At 46.5% G+C, this 18,735-nt stretch overlaps 1 protein-coding gene and 1 pseudogene across 1 annotated transcript; both read right to left on the bottom strand.

The window, feature by feature from the left end:
• Positions 1-378: 378 nt before the first annotated feature.
• On the bottom strand, positions 379-893 carry LOC102953145 (annotated as a pseudogene).
• Positions 894-14,181: 13,288 nt separating this feature from the next.
• On the bottom strand, positions 14,182-18,230 carry TUBB2B (tubulin beta 2B class IIb). Its single transcript, XM_042985848.1, has 4 exons — positions 17,164-18,230; positions 16,248-16,356; positions 15,854-15,964; positions 14,182-15,498 (listed from the first exon to the last, which is right to left on the bottom strand). Exons 1-4 carry the CDS (start codon positions 17,218-17,220, stop codon positions 14,438-14,440), a joined length of 1,338 nt encoding a protein of 445 aa, XP_042841782.1. The 5' UTR covers positions 17,221-18,230; the 3' UTR covers positions 14,182-14,437.
• Positions 18,231-18,735: the final 505 nt, after the last annotated feature.

Genomic DNA, 18,735 nt, shown 5'->3' with positions numbered 1-18,735 from the left:
GCAGCATCCACTGGGTGCTTGTTAGAAATGTAGGGCAGCCAGCCCTGTCCCCAGCTGAGTCAGAATCTGCATTTTAACAAGTGCCCCGGGGTGGGGGAGGGGGAGAGCAGGCAGTCTAAAGTTTGAGGTGTCAGTCTGGGTGTGGAAGCTATGCCCTACATGAGGAGTCATCAGGAGGACCTGGGAGAGGGGAGAAGAGCTAGAAATCCCCATTTCCCTACTTCTCCTCTCCTGAGGCTCCAAGTGGGACCTAACAGGAATCTATGAGTTTCTTCCCAAACCCCAGCAACTTCACACAGTTCAACCTCACACTTGCCTGTTTTTTTTTTCCTTTTTTTTTTTTGCCTATGAAAATGTATTACTGTTGTGTGTGCACCATCAGACGTAAGATCCTGGTCTTTCCTTCTTGCCTTTTATACAAGCAAAACAGAGATTTTGGCTACTTTGACATCCTTAATGTCTCTAGGAATGTCACTGACAACATGATCTTTGCGACCAAATCCAGCCACCAGAACTTCCATCATTTTCCTCAATAAAATTCAAACAACCATCATTGGGTACAAAGGCTGTGATTATTTATTTATTTCTTGCCTTTCTTGATCACCTGGACCCTGACACACTTTCTGATACAGAATTTGGCTGTTTGTCTTCAACCCCTACTTTTTCCAACACAATTCCTCTTGCAGAGGAAGCACCTCCAAAATGGTTGGCCTTCGAGGCTGTGCCCAAGCTCGCTTGTGCTGTTCATCACACCACCTCTGATCTCAACGGTGGCTATGGAGCTCCCTGGCAGTACAAAGCCCCCAACACTTGCCCGTCCTGCTGGCACCATGGGCCTGAGCCAAAGAGCTCAACCTTACACTTTGGGAGTGCCCACAATGAGGCTCGTCCATGCCCTCTCTTCACTCAGCTACTGTGTGTGTGTGTGTGTGGTGTCACCACCCCTCTGCTCTTTGACTTGAGTACCAGCCATGCCTCCTGAGGACAGACAGGTAGGAGGCTTGGCTGGGAGAGCACTCTGTTTAAGAGATGACAGTTCTGGGGTGCCCGGCTGGCTCAGTCGGTTAAGTGTCCGACTCTTGATTTCGGCTCAGGTCATGATCTCATGGTTTGTGAGTTCGAGCCCTGCTTGGGATTCTGTCTCCCACTCTCTCTACCCCTTCCCCACTTGTGCACGCTCACTTGCACTCTTTCTCTCTCTCTCTGTCTCTCTCTTTCTCTCAAATCAATTAAGTAAACATTAAAAAAAGAGAGAGATGACAGTTCTTCTGTACGTGTTTAATGCTATTCATAGTCCTGACCACAATCAGTAATAATATCAAATACTGGGGGTGCCTGGGTGGCTCAGTCAGTTAAGTGTCTGGCTCTTGATCTCCACTCAGGTCATGATCTCATGGTTTGCTTGGGATTCTCTCTCCCTCTCTCTGTGCCCCTCCCCTACTCACACACTCTCTCTGTCTCTCTCAAAATAAATAAGTGAACATTTAAAAAAACACTGCTATTTTAGCACTGTTCTAGGTACACAAATGCACTGTTCTAGGTATTGCATTTGTATATAACCTTATAGAACAGCCATAATGACCATTCCTAGTTTAATGATGCAGAAACTAAAACCTAGAGAGGTTAAGTAACTCGCCCAAGTCACACAGCTTATAATCAGAACAATGCCGGATTATCATTTGGGCACCGGTGGCAGAGCTGCTTGATGCTCTATTGGACAAAACCTTCAGCAAAAGAGCTTTGCTCATTTATTGTTGGACATACGAGCTAAAAGCTAGAGAAAGCATTCAGAAGGAACTTGGGACTTAGTGAATGGCTTAAAAATGAGTTAAAACATGGGGCGCCTGGGTGGCTCAGTTGGTTAAGCGTCAGACTTCAGCTCAGGTCACCATCTCGCGGTCCGTGAGTTTGAGCCCCGCGTCGGGCTCTAGGCTGATGGCTCTGAGCCTGGAGCCTGCTTCGGATTCTGTGTCTCCCTCTCTCTCTGCCCCTCCCCCGTTCATGCTCTGTCTCTCTCTGTCTCAACAATAAATAAACGTTAAAAAAAAAAATGAGTTAAAACAGGACATATGGATCTGGCTATCCATCTCACTGCAGGGTAGATGTGTTCCCTGGAACCAAGGTGCTCCTACTACGTCCCCGTAACTGAGGCATAATCAGTCCCAAACTCCAGCCCATGTGTCTGGGACAAATAGAGGGATCTTTACTAAAAGATGCTGTTGTCATGAACAACCGGTTGACTGTGTGTGTGGAAGGCAGGAGAAATGGAGCCAAGGTGGGGGGAGAATACCAGGCTAAGGCCATGGAGCTGAAGGATTTGTTCAAGAAGATTTGAAGCCCCAGAGAGAAATACCGACTGTCCAAAGGGGAAGTGTCTGCATCGCCAGTGGCTCAGGGATAACTGAAAGAACAAAACAGAAACCCTGAGTAGCCCAAAGCCAGAGCTCCCACCTCAGGCCATGCCCAGAAGTGAGAGAAGGAAGGAAACCAGTACTTAGGGGGACAGAGGGCCCCATCCCAGGTCCATTGTGGCCCAAATGACCCAGTCTCTTTGCTTGGTGCCCAACTCAGACAGGGTTGAAGTAAGGAAGATGGCGGAGGAGAGCCCAGTGGACGGTGCCAGCTGAGCCAATCTGCAAGACAGTTGAGTTAGGACAAGAATCTTGCAGCTTAGAAGTCCTCTGCTCCCAAGCTTTAGAGTTTCTCGTTTCTTTTTCTTTTTTTTTTTTTAATGTTTATTTATTTTTGAGAGACAGAGGGAGACATGGCATGAGTGGGGGAGGGGCAGAGAGAGAGAGGGAGACACAGAATCCAAAGCAGGCTCCAGGCTCTGAGCTGTCAGCACAGAGCCCTACGCGGGGCTTGAACTCACGAGCTGTGAGATTATGACCTGAGCCAAAGTCAGACGCTCAGCTGACTGAGCCACCCAGGTGCCTCTAGAGTTTGTAGTTTCTAATTTCTTCAATGATGTTTCTAAGTTCATCTTACAGAACTGTTCTACAGGGGTGCCTGGGGGGCTCACTTGGTTAAGCATCCGACTCTTGATTTAGGCTCAGGTCATGATCTCACAGTTCATGAGTTCAAGCCCTGCATCGGCCTCCATGCTGACAGTGCAGAGCCTGCTTGGGATTCTCTTTCTCTCCCTCTCTCTCAGCCCCTCCCCACTCACACTGTCTGTCTCTCTCTAAATAAATAAACTTAAAAAAACAAACAAACCTTTTTTTTTTAAAGAAACGATCTTGCAAAAGGGCTCCCCACCTGGCGAGAAATTGGGAGTGTCAGTGAACCCCTAGATTGCAGGAGGAGTGGTGATCTTGCAGTGACTTGCCTGAAGGCCTGAACATAGAAGCTGGTCTGGGGATGGCAGGGCACCCAGAAGGGCCAGGATGAGGGGCATCTAGGAAGGCTGTTAATCCCTCCTGTCCTGGACTGTAAATTCTCTTCCTCTTCCTCCTCTTTTAGTCAACAGCTTCCAGCTGTGTTTCCCCTTAACAGGCTCCTCTTTCTGGAAGGTCATTATTGGTGCTCATATAGAGAAGGCCTTCTTTAACTCACATCCTCCTTTCTTCCACCTCCTGCCTGGCTGGCCTCCTCCTGCTTCTGAGCTTCTGGTTCTGTAAGAAGCAATAGCATCACAGACTGAGGAAATACTGCAGAAAATAACCACATCTTCTATGTTAAAAAAAAAAAAAAAAAAAAAACAACCTAGTTGAAGCCTTGCATAGTTGAGTACAGGATTCAACACTAAAAAAAAATTTTTTTTTTTAAATTCTTATGAATAGAAGTCAGACCCACACATGGGTGCTGTATAATGAAGATCTGCCCACAAAGACTGCTCTGGGTAAAAGCTGGGTAGATGGCAGCCCGCCCTCTTCCTGTGCCAGCACACACACCAACCCCTTGGCTTTATAAGAATACCCAAACAAAGGAGCTTGATTGTGTGAAATGCTAGCCAAGGAGCCAGACTGTGAGCCTACCCAGGTGACCGGATGGTGCAGGGCTGGGGGTGAACACCACAGGTCAAGAAGGCAGGAATGCTGAGTGCAGGACCCCGCTTCCAGCAGAAGAGTGGCAAGCTATAGTCTGGTGTGTCTCCCGTGAAGAGAAAGAGACAGGATCTACAACAAGTAACAGTCATACTGTCTTCCTCCCAGAGACCTGTCAGCATTGCTAGCAAATAAAACAATAGAAGGAAAAGGAGTCCATGCTGAGGGTGACAAGAAGCACACAGTTCTGTACAGGAGACAGTACTCATTATCTCGCTGCATTTTCTTTAATAACATAGCTTGGCTGTTTCAAGAGCTACTGTTTAAATCAGTCCACCCTCCTACAAGAATCTTGATTCCTATTATTATGTGGATCACATTAGACCTTTTAGTTTGGGGGAATGTAAATGTTGCTTCTTTATGAAAATTGCCCTGACTTCAAACCAATAAGAATTAGTTGTTGTCATCTCTGTGTCTCCATGGCACCTTCACAGCATTTACCGCAGTCTGGCTGTACTTAATTGTGCTTATACTTGCCTCCCTGACTGACTTTGGAGACTCCTTGAAGGCTAGAGTATGTTTATTCCTATTTGTAATTTTTAGCACAACATCATGCACGCAGTGGGTACCCAATAAATATTTGTTGAAGTAAATGAATAATTAAATAGAAACATGACAGATGGAGCTACAAGACTTTAAAAATGACTGGATTCTGGGAGACGTGGAAGATAGTGGAGGTGGGACCATAGGTTTGAATCTCCCTTGACCATCCTTCCCCATCAGCACCACCCCCCCCCATCAAAAAACCCCAAAAAAACAAAGAAACAAAAAACAGACCAAGAAGCTAACTAAATGAATGCTCAAACTAAAAAACCAAAATCCCTTTCAGAACAAGCCTGAAAGTGAGTAAAAACTGCTGGAAGGAGATTCCATGATATGGAGGATAAGATTAACAGCAGCAAAGGAAAAAGAATATCCCAGTAAAAATGAAGGAGAGGCAACATTGAAGATCTTTAAAGTAGGGCGGCTTCTGAAGCCAACAGAAGGGGGAGCTATAGAGCCATTCACCCCTTAAAACTATCCTGGCCTTTCTCTTACTCCTAAAACCACCGTAAAACTCATTTCATCTAAAAATGGGCAACAGAAAAGGATCATGATCAAATCCAATAAAATCAAGAATAAACAGGAGCAGACTAATGTCTTACAAATGATGAAAGTATGCCAGAAAGACAACAGATACAAACTAGTGAAAACTGTCACCTCAAATTTCAAATTTGCCAAAAAAAGAAGGAAAGTCAAGCAAAGGATAACAGATATATAAGGAAAAAATATGTTAAAATTAGAAAAACTCTGACATGAGATTCTTGGAGAAAAGAAATATTTGTAAATAAGTGAAAGAACTGAGAAAAAAAGGTAAAAATAAAGAAAAAGTTAAAAATGAAGTCCAAATTAAAAGGAACACAAGAGCAAGGAAACAGGACGGACACTAAGAGAATTAGTAGATGGAAAGAAAGAAAACACACTTTTAAAATTTATTTATTTTGAGAGAGAGAGAGAGAGAGAGAGAGAGCATGGGAGGGACAGAGAGAGAGACAGAGAGAGAGAGAATCCAAAGCAGGCTCTGCACCATCAGCATAGAGCCCGATGCAGGGCTCGAACTCAGGAACCGTGAGATCATGACCTGAGCCAAAATCAAGAGTTGGGCGCCCAACCGACACCCAGGTGCCCCGAAAATACATTTTAATCAAAGAAAATGAAGACAGGATTTCTACTTTTGGCTGGGATGAGGCAATCAGCGTTAGATATATCTTCCTGACTGCAATAACTAAAAAGGGGGGCAAAATATATGAACCAATATTTCTCAGGACATTGCACAACAAGCAATGCATGACAGACGGGGGAGGAATACATCATCTATGTAAAATCTCTCCCAGAGAGCTCTGGAGATCTGCAGAAAGGTCCTCTCCAGTCTTGGGCTGAGAATTGACAGGCACATACAAAATTAGAAATTACTCAAGAATAGGGAAGGAACAACTGGAAAGCAGTAAACCAAACAATTCCTTGAGGTCACACAGGGCTAGGAATGATTTATGTTCCTGTGAGCTGGAATGGAAATGCCTCCTGGGCATTGCCTTAATAGTGGGGCTAAATTATCCCGAGACCTAAGAGTACTCTGGACTTGCCCTATTGTAGCTTAGAAGCAAGCTTCGAAAAGATCCAACCTATTCCAAGTATGTCCACTCTTCTTAAATAACAAGTTTTTTTTTAAAAAGGGAAGAAAAGAGATCATCTTAATAAAAGCAGCTAGGCATAATAAAACATTACATACAGGGAAACAAAGTTGATAATGACTAGTGACTGCTCATACAACACAAGTCAGGAGACAATACAATGCCATCTTTAAACTTTTTTTTTTTTTTAACATTTATTTATTGTTGAGAGACAGAGAGAGACAGAGCATGAGCAGGAGAGGGGCAGAGAGACAGGGAGACACAGAATCAGAAGCAGGCTCCAGGCTCTGAGCTGTCAGCACAGAGCCCGATGTGGAGCTAGAACTCATGAACGGTGAGATCATGACCTGAGCCGACTGAGCCACCCAGATGCCCCTAGAATGGCATCTTTAAAGTGTCGGCAGAAAATACATCATCTATGTAAAATTCTATATCCAGCAAAAATATCTGTCAAAAATGAAGCAGAATGAAGATTTTTTCAGCCAAACAAAAGCTGAAAGATTCATTGCCAGAAGATCAGCGAACAAAAAATGTGAAAGGAAGCTTTTCAGGTAGAAGAAAATGTTATTCAACCCAAACAGAGGAAGAGACCTGAATTGGTAAATATGTGGATAAATACGTTTTCCTTAGTTTTTAATGTTTTATAATGATAACTGTTTAAAGCAAAGCAGTGACAGTGTAGAGTGGGGTTTTCAAATATGTGAAAATAAGATATGGCTACAAACGCACAGAGAACAGAAGGGTCAATGCAAGCACGCTACTGGAAGGATCTCATCCTGTATGTGAAATGAGACACTATTTTGAAGGTAGATGATGGTAAGTTAAAGATTTATCTTAAAAACCCTAGAGGGGCGCCTGGCTGGCTCAGCTGGTTAAGTTACCAACTTCAGCTCAGGTCATGATCTCACGGTTTGTGAGTTCGAGCTCCATGTTGGGTTCTGTGCTGACAGCTCATAGTCTGGAGCCTGCTTCAGATCCTGTGTCTTCCTCTTTCTCTGCCCTTCCCCCACTCATTTTCTCTCTCTCTCTCTCTGTCTCTCAAAAAATAAACATTAAAAAAATTAAAAAGAACAAATTAGAATAACCACTAAAAAACATACACACAATGAAACCAATAGTGGAGATAAAAACGGAATAAAAAAACCTCACTCATAATAGAGAACCAACGAACAATAACCAAAATTGAAGGTGAAAATGTTAGGACTCGAGTTGAAATGGCCTGGCTCCTAGGACTAGACTTTTATTATACGGAATGCAAAGAATGTGCCACATGAGGCATCAGGTAAAGAAAGTTTTCTGAGAAGAAGTAGAACCTTAGTATAATGCTAAGAGCTGAAAATCATTTTGGGAAGAGAAGTAAAACAGGATATTCTAGGGGGGAGGGGAGGATGGTATCTACAATGGTGAAGGATGGAGAAGAGGAAGTGTGACATTTTAGTTGGAGAAATTAATAAAAGAAAGTAATCGTGCAGTATATTGGAAACTAATAAGGGAGGTGAAGAGGTTTGCCAGATGGTCCAGTTCTTTGAATTTAGACTTGAGTCGATAGTCAAGATGGAACCTCTGAAGATTTGCTTATCTGTGTATCAGGCATGTGTCCTCACCTGCTGCTCTAGATATCCCTTTATACGTGGCTCTCATCACTTTTTTGATGTTGTGCTGCAAATATCATGCACTTTGGAGTCAGAAATCCCTAGGGTTTACATCCAGATCCTCCACTTAGAGCTGAGTGATTTGGGGCAAATTGTTTAATCTAAGCCTGAATTCTTTTAGAAACTGTCAGTTCCCTAAACGATGAGACTGTCAGTCACGTGGCCCTTCCTTGTGCACCTGCTAGGAGGGCACATGATACAGGTAGTTAGTTGATTAGTGTGTCTTTTCCTTTCTCACATTACTGATTCAGGGATGGGCACCTGACACAGTTCTGACCAGTCTACCTTCTTCTTTTCTCTGGTTCTCTAGCAATAGGGTGGGTTGAAATGAGCCTAAAGGTGCCACTATGTGGGGAAAGCCCGCCAAAGAATGAAGCTGAAACAGAATGCGGAGGTAGGACAGTAATAAAGGAAAAAGTTCTGATAACGTATTTAGAGGCTCCAGATGTAATCATGGTGGAACTTGAAAGATCTGCCCCTGGACTTTTTGATTATGTGAGTCCATAATTTCCAAAACTTACCTTTTCATGAGCAAACTTTTAAATTATCTTGGACTCAGTCAAAAGCACCTAAACTATATAGAATTTCTGTAGGATGAAATGAGAAAAATGTGTAACAAACAGTTCACATTCGATTAATACTGGTCATTATCATTTTCTTATCACTATATACACCTCAATGACATTTAAACCTCTGATAAGTAGATATTAAGAACTCTGTTTTATAGGAGGATTTAGAGAGGTGGGGGGTAGCTTGTTAAGGACCCGAAGTTAATAAATGACATAAATGAGGTGTTTCTCATTCTACACTATAGTCTCTGCAAAGCATTCCTAGCACATGGTAGGCATTTGGTAAATGTTGATTCCCTTCCTCTTTCCTGTAAATGAGACCCTAAAATTATGCCTAACTACCCAGAGATCTAAAGGAAAGCAGAGTCTGGTAACTTGCTTCTCTAGATCTGGCTCACTTAGGCATAGTTCACTCATCAGAGCATTAACTTTGAACAATCTTTCCTACTTAATGTTTGACTCTTCCTGTCCTAACCTCTGAAAGCTTGTCCCTCTCAGCTGACCTCCAAGATTCCCAGCTACTTCTGGATATGGGTATCTCAGATTCCCTGGCATGGGCTGGCCCTCTAGCCCTTTGACTTGCACTAGTCACTGATGCCTACCAGTATCTTCCTGAGCAGGTGTCTCCCATAATTTCTTCCATGTGACCCATGTGGCCCCACAGTTGCTCATGCCTGGTGTGTTCCCTGGTGCCCTCTCCTCCCACCCGATTCACCAAAGTAGCTTTGGTTCTTTCTCCTCAGTGATCAAGTTTGCAAGTCACAGTGAAATACATTCATGAAAGAAAAATCCTATTGCTTTGGCCTATAGGCCAAATGTTCACGATCAGCACAACCTACTACTACGAACATTTCATTATAGATCTTTGAAAGGAATTTCTCTAGAAGTCATGAATGTGTGTTGTCATCAGTTGATCACAAATTAGAAATGCTGAGAACTAAGTAAACATTTTGATTTAGAAATTTGACTCTAAATTTTCTAAATATTGTAATCCTGAAGAAGAGACATCTTCTTTCAGGGGCATCTGGGTGGCCCAGTCGGTTAAGCATCTGACTCTTGATCTCAGCTCAGGTTTTGACCTCAGGGTCATGAGTTGGGCTCTGTGCTGGGTGTGAAGCCTACTTAAAAAAAGACAAGACAAGAAAAGAAACCTTTCATTCAGTCTTCAGCTCTGTGCTTTGGAAAATGAGCACCTTAAACATGAAGCCCTTTGCAAACTTATATCTACAGAGAGCACTGGAAAGGAGCTGAGAGATCTGGGTTAATGTCACTTCTTGACCACTTTTTAATTATGAAAGAAACTTCCAGTTTCCCATCCAGTGTCCATTCTCCACTTCTTCCTTTCTAACAGAACCTCTAAATTATTGGGGGGATAATGTGTCCATCTAAAAGCCTATTTGTACAGCCTTCCCTGCAAAAAGGGTAGCCAATGCAATGGAAGAAGAAGTCTTTGGGGGGACTCCTGACATTATTTTTAAGGTGGCTTACTTAGCTAGAAGGTACCTTTTTACCCTCCCTCTTCCCCCTCTTCCCTGCTTAGATCTCTACAGTCCCCTCCATTCCTCTAACTATACAATAGTAAGACTCTATATGAGTGCACAAGTACAAAATCCCAAGGCTTTCCTAATCTCTATTTTATCTTGGCCATCTGGGCAAATTCAAAAGCATTTACATCGTTAGGTGGAAGTTAAAATGATTTTGAGCATAGAGTTACATGTGACCCTACAATTCCACTCCTAGGTATATAGCCAGGAGAAACACACACACACACACACACACACACACACACACACATGAATATTCATAGCAGTGTTATTATTTTTTTAATTTTTTAAGTTTATTTATTTATTTTGAGAGAGAGCGAGAGAGCAAGCAGGGGAGGGACAGAGAGAGATGGGGAGAGAGAATCCCAAGTAGGTTCCACACTGTCAGCATGAAGCCCAACGTGGGACTCAAAGCCACAAACCATGAGATCATGACATAAGCCAAAACTGTGTTGGACCTTTAACCAACTGAGCCACTCAGGTGCCCAGCAGCATTATTCTTGATAGCTAAAAAGTGGAAACAACCTAAATGTCCACCAAGTGACGAACTGATAAACAAAATGTGGCATATCCATGCAATGGAATAATATTCATCCATAAACAGGACTGAGGCACTGACACGTGCTATGGCATGGATGACCCTTGGAAACATTATGCAAAGTAAAAAAAAAAAAAAAAAAACCAGACACAAAAAAACCAGAGTGTATGATTCCATTTACATGAAATGTCTAGACTAGGCAAATCCATAGTGTCAGAAAGAGTAGTGGTTGCCAAGGGGCTGGAGGAAGAGCGGAGAGGGAAGGTCTGCCAATGGGCATGGGGCTTGTTTTTTGGGTGATGAAAATGCCCTGCAATTACATAGTGGTAACAGTTGCACAACTCTGTGAATATAATAAAACTCACTGATTTGTACTCTTCTGCAGGTGAATTTTTATGGCCTGTAAATTCTATCTCAGTTAAAAGGAAAAGAAAATATGACTATGAAACATTTTGAGTGAAATAGACTGCACCCAAATAGGCTTCTCTGGGTATGTGTTGGCAAGCATGCCTGAAGAAAAACATGAGGAACAGGGAAGATGGGGGGAAAGCTTCTAAGAAACAAAGGTATGAGTGGGCCAATTTTCAAGGTAATAGCTCAACTTTGAGGTGCATTTAAAAAAAGCATGACTACATGATAGAATCTCTCTTAAACACTGGAAGGAAATCAGCATTACAGTAGTTGTCAAACAGCTTTGTCTTGTATATAAGTCACATCTCAACTAAAATGGGGACGTGTAGAAGGTGGCACTCCAATGTGCTACTTCCTACTCATTAACTTCCTACTCATTTTCACAGTAACCATCCCCCGACAGAACATTCTAGCCACCATGATTACACTAGAACAGTGTATCTGCAGTGTTTTAGAACCAGGAAATTCAGCATCATCAGTCAAACAGTGATGCCACTAGAGACAAAGGCCCTTCAGCATTTCATCTGTGCCCAACCTATCCAGGGAGGTTGAGTTGCATTGGAATTTTTTTCTGGAAGCCAGGACATTTCTCTTTCTCGTTTTCATGTGGCCTTGTATATAACAGAACCTGAGAGATGTTGTAGAGAGAAGAACCCTGAGTCCAAGATCTGATTTGTACAGAAAAAGTCCAGTGACCTTAAACAAAAGTCACTGAGCTTCAATCTCTTCCCTTCCAAAATAAAGAGGTCAAGCTAGATGATCTCTTTGGTTCAAATTTCGATTAATTGAACACACTTGTGATGAAATGGGAGCTCCAACATAGTCTAAGATCATCTCTGGGGCTTATGTAGAGGGGCAGACAAATTTGGAACATATGGGATTTCTGTTCCTTCTCAGATTCTTGGAAGGACCCTCAAGGTAACTCCAGCTTCTCCTCCCTAACCCCAACCTTTGAATCCCAACCTTTGAATCCTGCATCACATCCCAGTGGGTTTTATACTTTGGATACTGTGTCTGCCTAATAGTGAATATCCTCTTGGTGGCACCTCAGGGAGCAATAGAACATTTCCTTTGTTGAGGGGTGAAAACCCACACACATACACGTACACACATACACTCACCACCACCACCACCAGCCCCACCAGCCCCACTGCCATGACTATCCCCACCACTACAAATTCCATCAATGTACAATGGTAATGCAACAAAGGAAACTAAGAGTTTCAAAAAGTATCTTTTAATCTAAGTGTTAGTCTGCATTTTCTTGCTTTTGAACTGTTTTCCTAAGTACGCATTCCAAGTCATAGTATACAACTGTGCTTTTAAAGCTTTGCCCCAGAGCATCTGCTTGGACTGGTCAGTCTGGCACCCACTGTTCTGATCATGCGGAAGTAAGGTCTAGCAGCACACAGACCTGGGTATGCTGACAGGCTAGCAGGCTGGCCTGCTGGGTGCCTGCCTGTCCCCTTCTCACAAGGTGCGAAAGAGGCAGGATACTTACAATATGCCAAGAAGCACCTGGCAGTGATCCCTGTCTTCTCCAAAGTCACTGGATCATGTGTCTGACAGGTTGTGGGGAATGCATGGCCAAGGATCCAGGGGGCCCTGGCAGCTGACCCAAGTGTTCAGGGCATTTAAAACCAATGTTCCCCTTCAATTAGGTTGTTGGAAGCTTTACATCAGCCCAGCAGGAATGGCACCAGCCAGTTCACTGTTAAATACAGAATATTGAAACAGAAGTCACTGACTCTTGACTCGTGCCCCTACTCATCACTAGGTCTAGTTTTTATAATATAGAATTCTTGTAAACTGCTGCTCTTTTCCATTGTGAGGGCCGTTTTCACACCATTTAGAATGACGCTGCTCACACTTTTTCTTTGGAACTGTTTTCATGAATACCTCAGCCTCTTTAAAACAGAAATCCCTTACCCACCCCTCATCTTTTCTCCTCCTCCTCCTTCTTTAAAAAAACAAAACAAAACAGGGGCACCTGGGTGGCTCAGTCGGTTGAGCGTCAGACTTCAGCTCAGGTCATGATCTCACGGTTCGTGGGTTCGAGCCCCACATTGGGCTCTGTGCTGACAGCTCGGAGCCTGGAGCCTGCTTCTGATTCTGTGTCTCCTTCTCTCTCTCTGCCCCTCCCCTGCTCACTCTGTCCCTCAAAAATAAATAAATGTAAAAAAAAAAAATTCCTTAAAAAATAAATTAATTAAAAAAAACAAAAAAAAAAACCATTTGTGTAGGAATAGAAGCAAGTAGAATGAAATAAATACAGGGTCAGATTTAAAGTAATAATTTTTCCAATTTTGCATTTGTTTAAAAAATGAGAAAAATTATAGCTCCAGTGTTTTATTTATTTTTCTTTCTATAAGGGTATGTAAACAAATTTTGTACCTTTGTTTATAACTTACTCTCCGCTTCTCTTCCCCAAATGAGAAACTGACCAGCCCAAACTAAGGCAGAGCATGACACAACTTGGCAGAAAATTTCCATGGAAAAATTTAAGGGATAGCTATTCTCATACACACAATGACATATACACAAAATTATTTATTGTGGCACTATACTGTAGGAAAAAAGTGTGAACAACCTACATGTCCATTGGTAGGGAACTGGTTAAATAAAGTATGGCACCATACTGTCTATCCATTTAAAGGAGGGAAGCTCTCTATATTTTGAAGATAAACTGTTCAGTGAAGAAGAGTCAGCAGAACAGTGTTCCTATCATAAAATGTGTGAAGGGAAAAAAAGGGAATAATCTACCCAGATTTGAAGACATATGGGATATTTCTGCAAGGATTCAGGAAAGAACAATAAGAATGGTTGCCCTCCAGGGAAGAAAAGTGTAGCAAGAAACACAGGAGGAAGAGATGTACTTTCCACTCTCTATCTTTTAGAATTTTGTGCTGTTTGCACGCAGTAACTTATTAAAAAATTTTTTTTTTTTGGTAAAGCAAGTGAAGACACAGTAGGATTTCTACATGAAAGGACACTTAGTTGGCTTTCAAGTAGGCAACCTTTCAACTAATAAAATATTTAAAGGCATTTACAAATTCGGGTTGATGTCACATCTTCAGCTGGGTATGACTGTGGTTGGTTCAATTTTAGCATGCCATCGGTAAATTCATTTTCACCCATCCCTTCCCTTTGCTAGAGGAAGAATTTAATATAATGTGTTCCAAAAGTTACATTCAAATGGCAATAAAGAACTCAATAAAGAGAAGGAGGCAGAAGAGAGGACACCATTAGGACACAAACGTTTATGTGATTTTAGCCGTTACAACAGTAGTTCAGAAATAGCTCAAATGTTACATTGATGTCGTCAATATTACAAAAAGAAAGGAAAACAAATGACAGGCAACAGTGAAGAGCACCAGAGATGCCGCGCACACACCTAGAGAAGACCATGCTTCTTTCCTTCGACTGCCACGAGATTTTCACCACTAAGCCCCCCTCCCCCGTGCTTTTCCTTCTCAGCTTTCCCTAACCCGCTTTACACCGCGAGCTTAAGCCTCGTCCTCGCCCTCCTCCTCCTCGAACTCGCCCTGCTCGTCGGCCGTGGCGTCCTGGTACTGCTGGTACTCGGACACCAGGTCGTTCATGTTGCTCTCGGCCTCGGTGAACTCCATCTCATCCATGCCCTCGCCCGTGTACCAGTGCAGGAAGGCCTTGCGCCGGAACATGGCCGTGAACTGCTCCGAGATGCGCTTGAACAGCTCCTGGATGGCCGTGCTGTTGCCGATGAAGGTGGCCGACATCTTGAGGCCGCGCGGCGGGATGTCGCACACGGCCGTCTTCACGTTGTTGGGGATCCACTCGACGAAGTAGCTGCTGTTCTTGTTCTGCACGTTGAGCATCTGCTCGTCCACCTCCTTCATGGACATGCGGCCGCGGAAGATGGCAGCCACGGTCAGGTAGCGGCCGTGGCGCGGGTCGCACGCGGCCATCATGTTCTTGGAGTCGAACATCTGCTGGGTCAGCTCGGGCACCGTGAGCGCGCGGTACTGCTGGCTGCCCCGGCTGGTGAGCGGCGCGAAGCCGGGCATGAAGAAGTGCAGCCGCGGGAAGGGCACCATGTTCACGGCCAGCTTGCGCAGGTCGGCGTTCAGCTGGCCCGGGAAGCGCAGGCAGGTGGTGACCCCGCTCATGGTGGCCGACACCAGGTGGTTGAGGTCGCCGTACGTGGGGGTGGTCAGTTTCAGGGTGCGGAAGCAGATGTCGTACAGCGCCTCGTTGTCGATGCAGTAGGTTTCATCTGTGTTCTCCACCAGCTGGTGCACCGACAGGGTGGCGTTGTAGGGCTCGACCACCGTGTCTGACACCTTGGGCGAGGGCATGACGCTGAAGGTGTTCATGATGCGGTCGGGGTACTCCTCTCGGATCTTGCTGATGAGCAGGGTGCCCATCCCAGACCCTGTGCCGCCCCCCAGCGAGTGGGTCAGCTGGAAGCCCTGCAGACAGTCACAGCTTTCTGATTCCTTCCTCACCACGTCCAGGACCGAGTCGACCAGCTCGGCTCCCTCTGTGTAGTGGCCCTTTGCCCAGTTGTTTCCAGCACCGCTCTGGCCTGCCAGAGGGAGAGACTTCGTAAGTCACTGATGACTGGACTAAATTCTTTTTTTACCTTAAACCCCTTCATGTAGATTAATGAGTCAGTGTTAGGATTACTTCAGATTATCACCAAAATGACCAGACATTAAAATATGTGGTTATACATATAATTATAAATAAGAAAGACTAGGAATACCTGACTATTAAGGCTGAAAGACAAATTGTTTTAGCCGACACGAAGACTGAACTGGCACACACAACAGGGATGTTCTTCACACAGTAAGCTACTTTCTCCCTCGGGCAGTCATACACCCCTCCACCCCGAGCTGTCAAATGAGCCTCCCATGCCATCAGCCATGCCAGTCACTCACCAAACACGAAGTTGTCTGGCCTGAAGATCTGACCGAATGGTCCAGACCTGACTGAGTCCATGGTGCCTGGCTCCAGATCCACCAGGATGGCCCGAGGTACATATTTGTTACCTGCAGGGAACACAGCTGGACTTAGACATATAGGCAGAGAGCTCTAAAGAGAAAGGCTTTTCTCCTTTTTGCAGGCACTGCTCTTGTCCCCAACAAAGGACATAGGAGAGGCTCAAAGGCTTTGGTTGTGAACCGGGGAACCCATTGAAATCATGCAGTGTAAAGTGGGAATCCTGAATCCTAGAGTCCTCTCTCCCCTGGGGCCACACTCCCAGAGTTAGTCCTGGGGACTAGAGAGTAAAAAACTGAAGGGCGGCCTGGGGGGCAGGTGTAAAGCAATTACCAGTGGCTTCATTGTAGTACACATTGATTCTCTCCAGCTGCAAGTCACTGTCTCCATGGTAACTGCCAGTGGGGTCGATCCCATGCTCATCACTGATGACCTCCCAAAACTAAGACACAGAAAAAAGTTTGCATTTAGCCACGCCCGACCTCTCAGAGAGCTTGCGTCTCACAATGAAAAGCCCTCGACTCAGTTGCAAAAACCCAAACTTTCAGGCAGCGTGACCCGGCCCAGCCTCAAGGCTTGTATTTTACAGAGTGAGAAAGTTGAAATTGGGCGTTTCCCCGGCGAACAGCTGCCGGCGGCAGGAGGTGGGAGTCTCGTCGGGGCGGGGTCGAGGGGGGCAGTCAGCAAGCTGCGGGCTCCAGCGACTGCGGAATTGCGCGCTCAGAGTCGCAGCTGCGTGCGGCAGCAGGAGGCGGGCGCGGAGGGGGTGGGCTGGGGAGCAGGGACCGGAGGCAGCGGAAGGAGGGTGGTTTGGGATTCAAAGCACGTCCTGAGACCTCTAGACAATCGCTCTCCTCCCCTCCCCCACAGCTCGCCTGGGGTTCCAGCGGGTAAAACCACTTCTCCGGGAGTCTCTGCCCCTCCGATAAACCCGCGCGCACAGCCTCGGGGACACACCCGAGCCTTCTCCAGGCACGCTTGCCTTGCCGAGTGAGGAGCAGGGAGGAAGCGGAGACCGAGGAGTGCCCGGGATTCCAAATGAGTTACAGCAAAAATGAAAGAGAGGTTCCTCCCCCCTCCAAGTCGCCTCCGAGCCCACGCCCCACACCGCCGCACAAAGCAGCCGGGAAGGTCTGTTCTTGGGGAACCCAGGGCCTGCTCAGGTCGAGGCTCGCACCCGGGAACCCCGAGGGGCTGCAGGCGAAGGCACCCCACCACCCCCCGACCCCTCCCGGCGCGGCGCGCCCACCTTGGCGCCGATCTGGTTGCCACACTGGCCCGCCTGGATGTGCACGATCTCACGCATGGTGTTAGCTAGCTTCTTCTGGCCCTGGTCGGCGTCTGGTCAGTCTGTCCGTCCTCCCTTAAACACCCACTGTGGGGTCACCGGGAACGCGCTCGGGAACCGACTGGCTGAGAACGTCGGCCCGGCGGACTGGGCCTTTTATGCAGGGAGGGTGGGGCAGCCTGCGTAGGCCGCGCCCCCAGCCGGAGCCCCCCAGTCCCCTTCGCGCTAGCGCTCTCCAGGCCCAGCTGACGTAATGCTCCGAGCCCCAAGGACCATCCCGGGGGCTGGACATTGGGCCCGCAGCCAATCAGCACAGGCTTGCGGACCAGGCGAGGGCTGGGGGCTTAGGGTAGTAGGGTGGGGGCGTGGGCATTGTCTAGGACTTGGAAGGGGGGAGGTGGAAGAGATGGGTACTGACAATTGGGGGTAGGTGAGGGAACTGAGGGCGGGAGGTGGGCGAAGCCAGGGTAACCCGTGTGGTAGGCCGGTGATGGGGGGAGAGCTGGTACTAGATGGGGTGAGCAGGGAGACTGGAGCAGGTGGAGAGGCCCTCAGGTGCTCTGGAAAGGAGCGCACGGTGCTCCGGAGGCTGGCAGGTGGAAGGTTGAGGTGGAGGGCATATGTGGCAGGTTGCTCTGCCAGCGTTGATTGAGGCGCCCCCTCAGCTAACGGCCAGGGATCTCTAACCTACCCGTCCCTCGTGAGACCACTGCCTCTTTCCCCAACCCTAGAAACCACCGACTGTCCAGCGGCCGAACCTCCGTCACACAGAGCCTTGGGACACACGCGAGCCCAGAGGAAAATCGTGTGTGATAAGGCTTTTGGGGTCTGAAGAACAGTGCCCCTGGACACCCAAAGCCCAGGAGCCCCAGGGGGCTCTCCACCCCTCCCCCAGCATCCACTAGCTCTTTTGTCTCTGTTAAGGGCTTCTGGCTCCCTCTCGCTTGCGGTTGCTGCATCCAGGGGTGGGGCGACCTCCACGCCCCCTCCAGCCCCACCCGACTCTCTCCAAGACTCCCCAGCTCCCTGGATGGTACCAAAGACCCTTCCACCCCAGGGACTGGCTTTTGTTCCTTGGGAGTAGATGGGGTGGGTGTGGCTGTCCGCGCACTGGTACTGTCCAGTGGTCAGAAAGTGGGTGGGGTACGGGGGGCGGGGCTGCGGCAGAACAAAGGGCTCACAAATATGTGGGATACCTCTCACAACTGAGTATTTAAAAATCACACCCCAGGCACTACTCCTGTCTGGATTTGGTTCATCTATTGTCCACTAAGGAGATGGGTTTCAAGGGTGATCATCGCCCGCTCCACCGCTAACACTCTTATCTTTCATCAGGTGCTGGACCCTGCTGCCTGCCTGCCACGAGGTCCCCAACCTTGGTGCTACTGCTTGGGGGTGAGGGACACGCCTAAAAACTGCGGCACAGTGAGGGAGAGGCCACCCGAGACCCTGACGCGTACAGAGCGCGTGCGCAGACTCTGAGCACTGACACTTTAAAATCCACAGTTTGTAGGTAGTCGAAGGAGATTATCT

The sequence above is a fragment of the Panthera tigris genome, chromosome B2 (assembly GCF_018350195.1).
Source record: "Panthera tigris isolate Pti1 chromosome B2, P.tigris_Pti1_mat1.1, whole genome shotgun sequence".
Lineage (NCBI taxonomy): Eukaryota > Metazoa > Chordata > Mammalia > Carnivora > Felidae > Panthera > Panthera tigris.
This window is presented reverse-complemented; position numbering and strand designations above follow the sequence as displayed.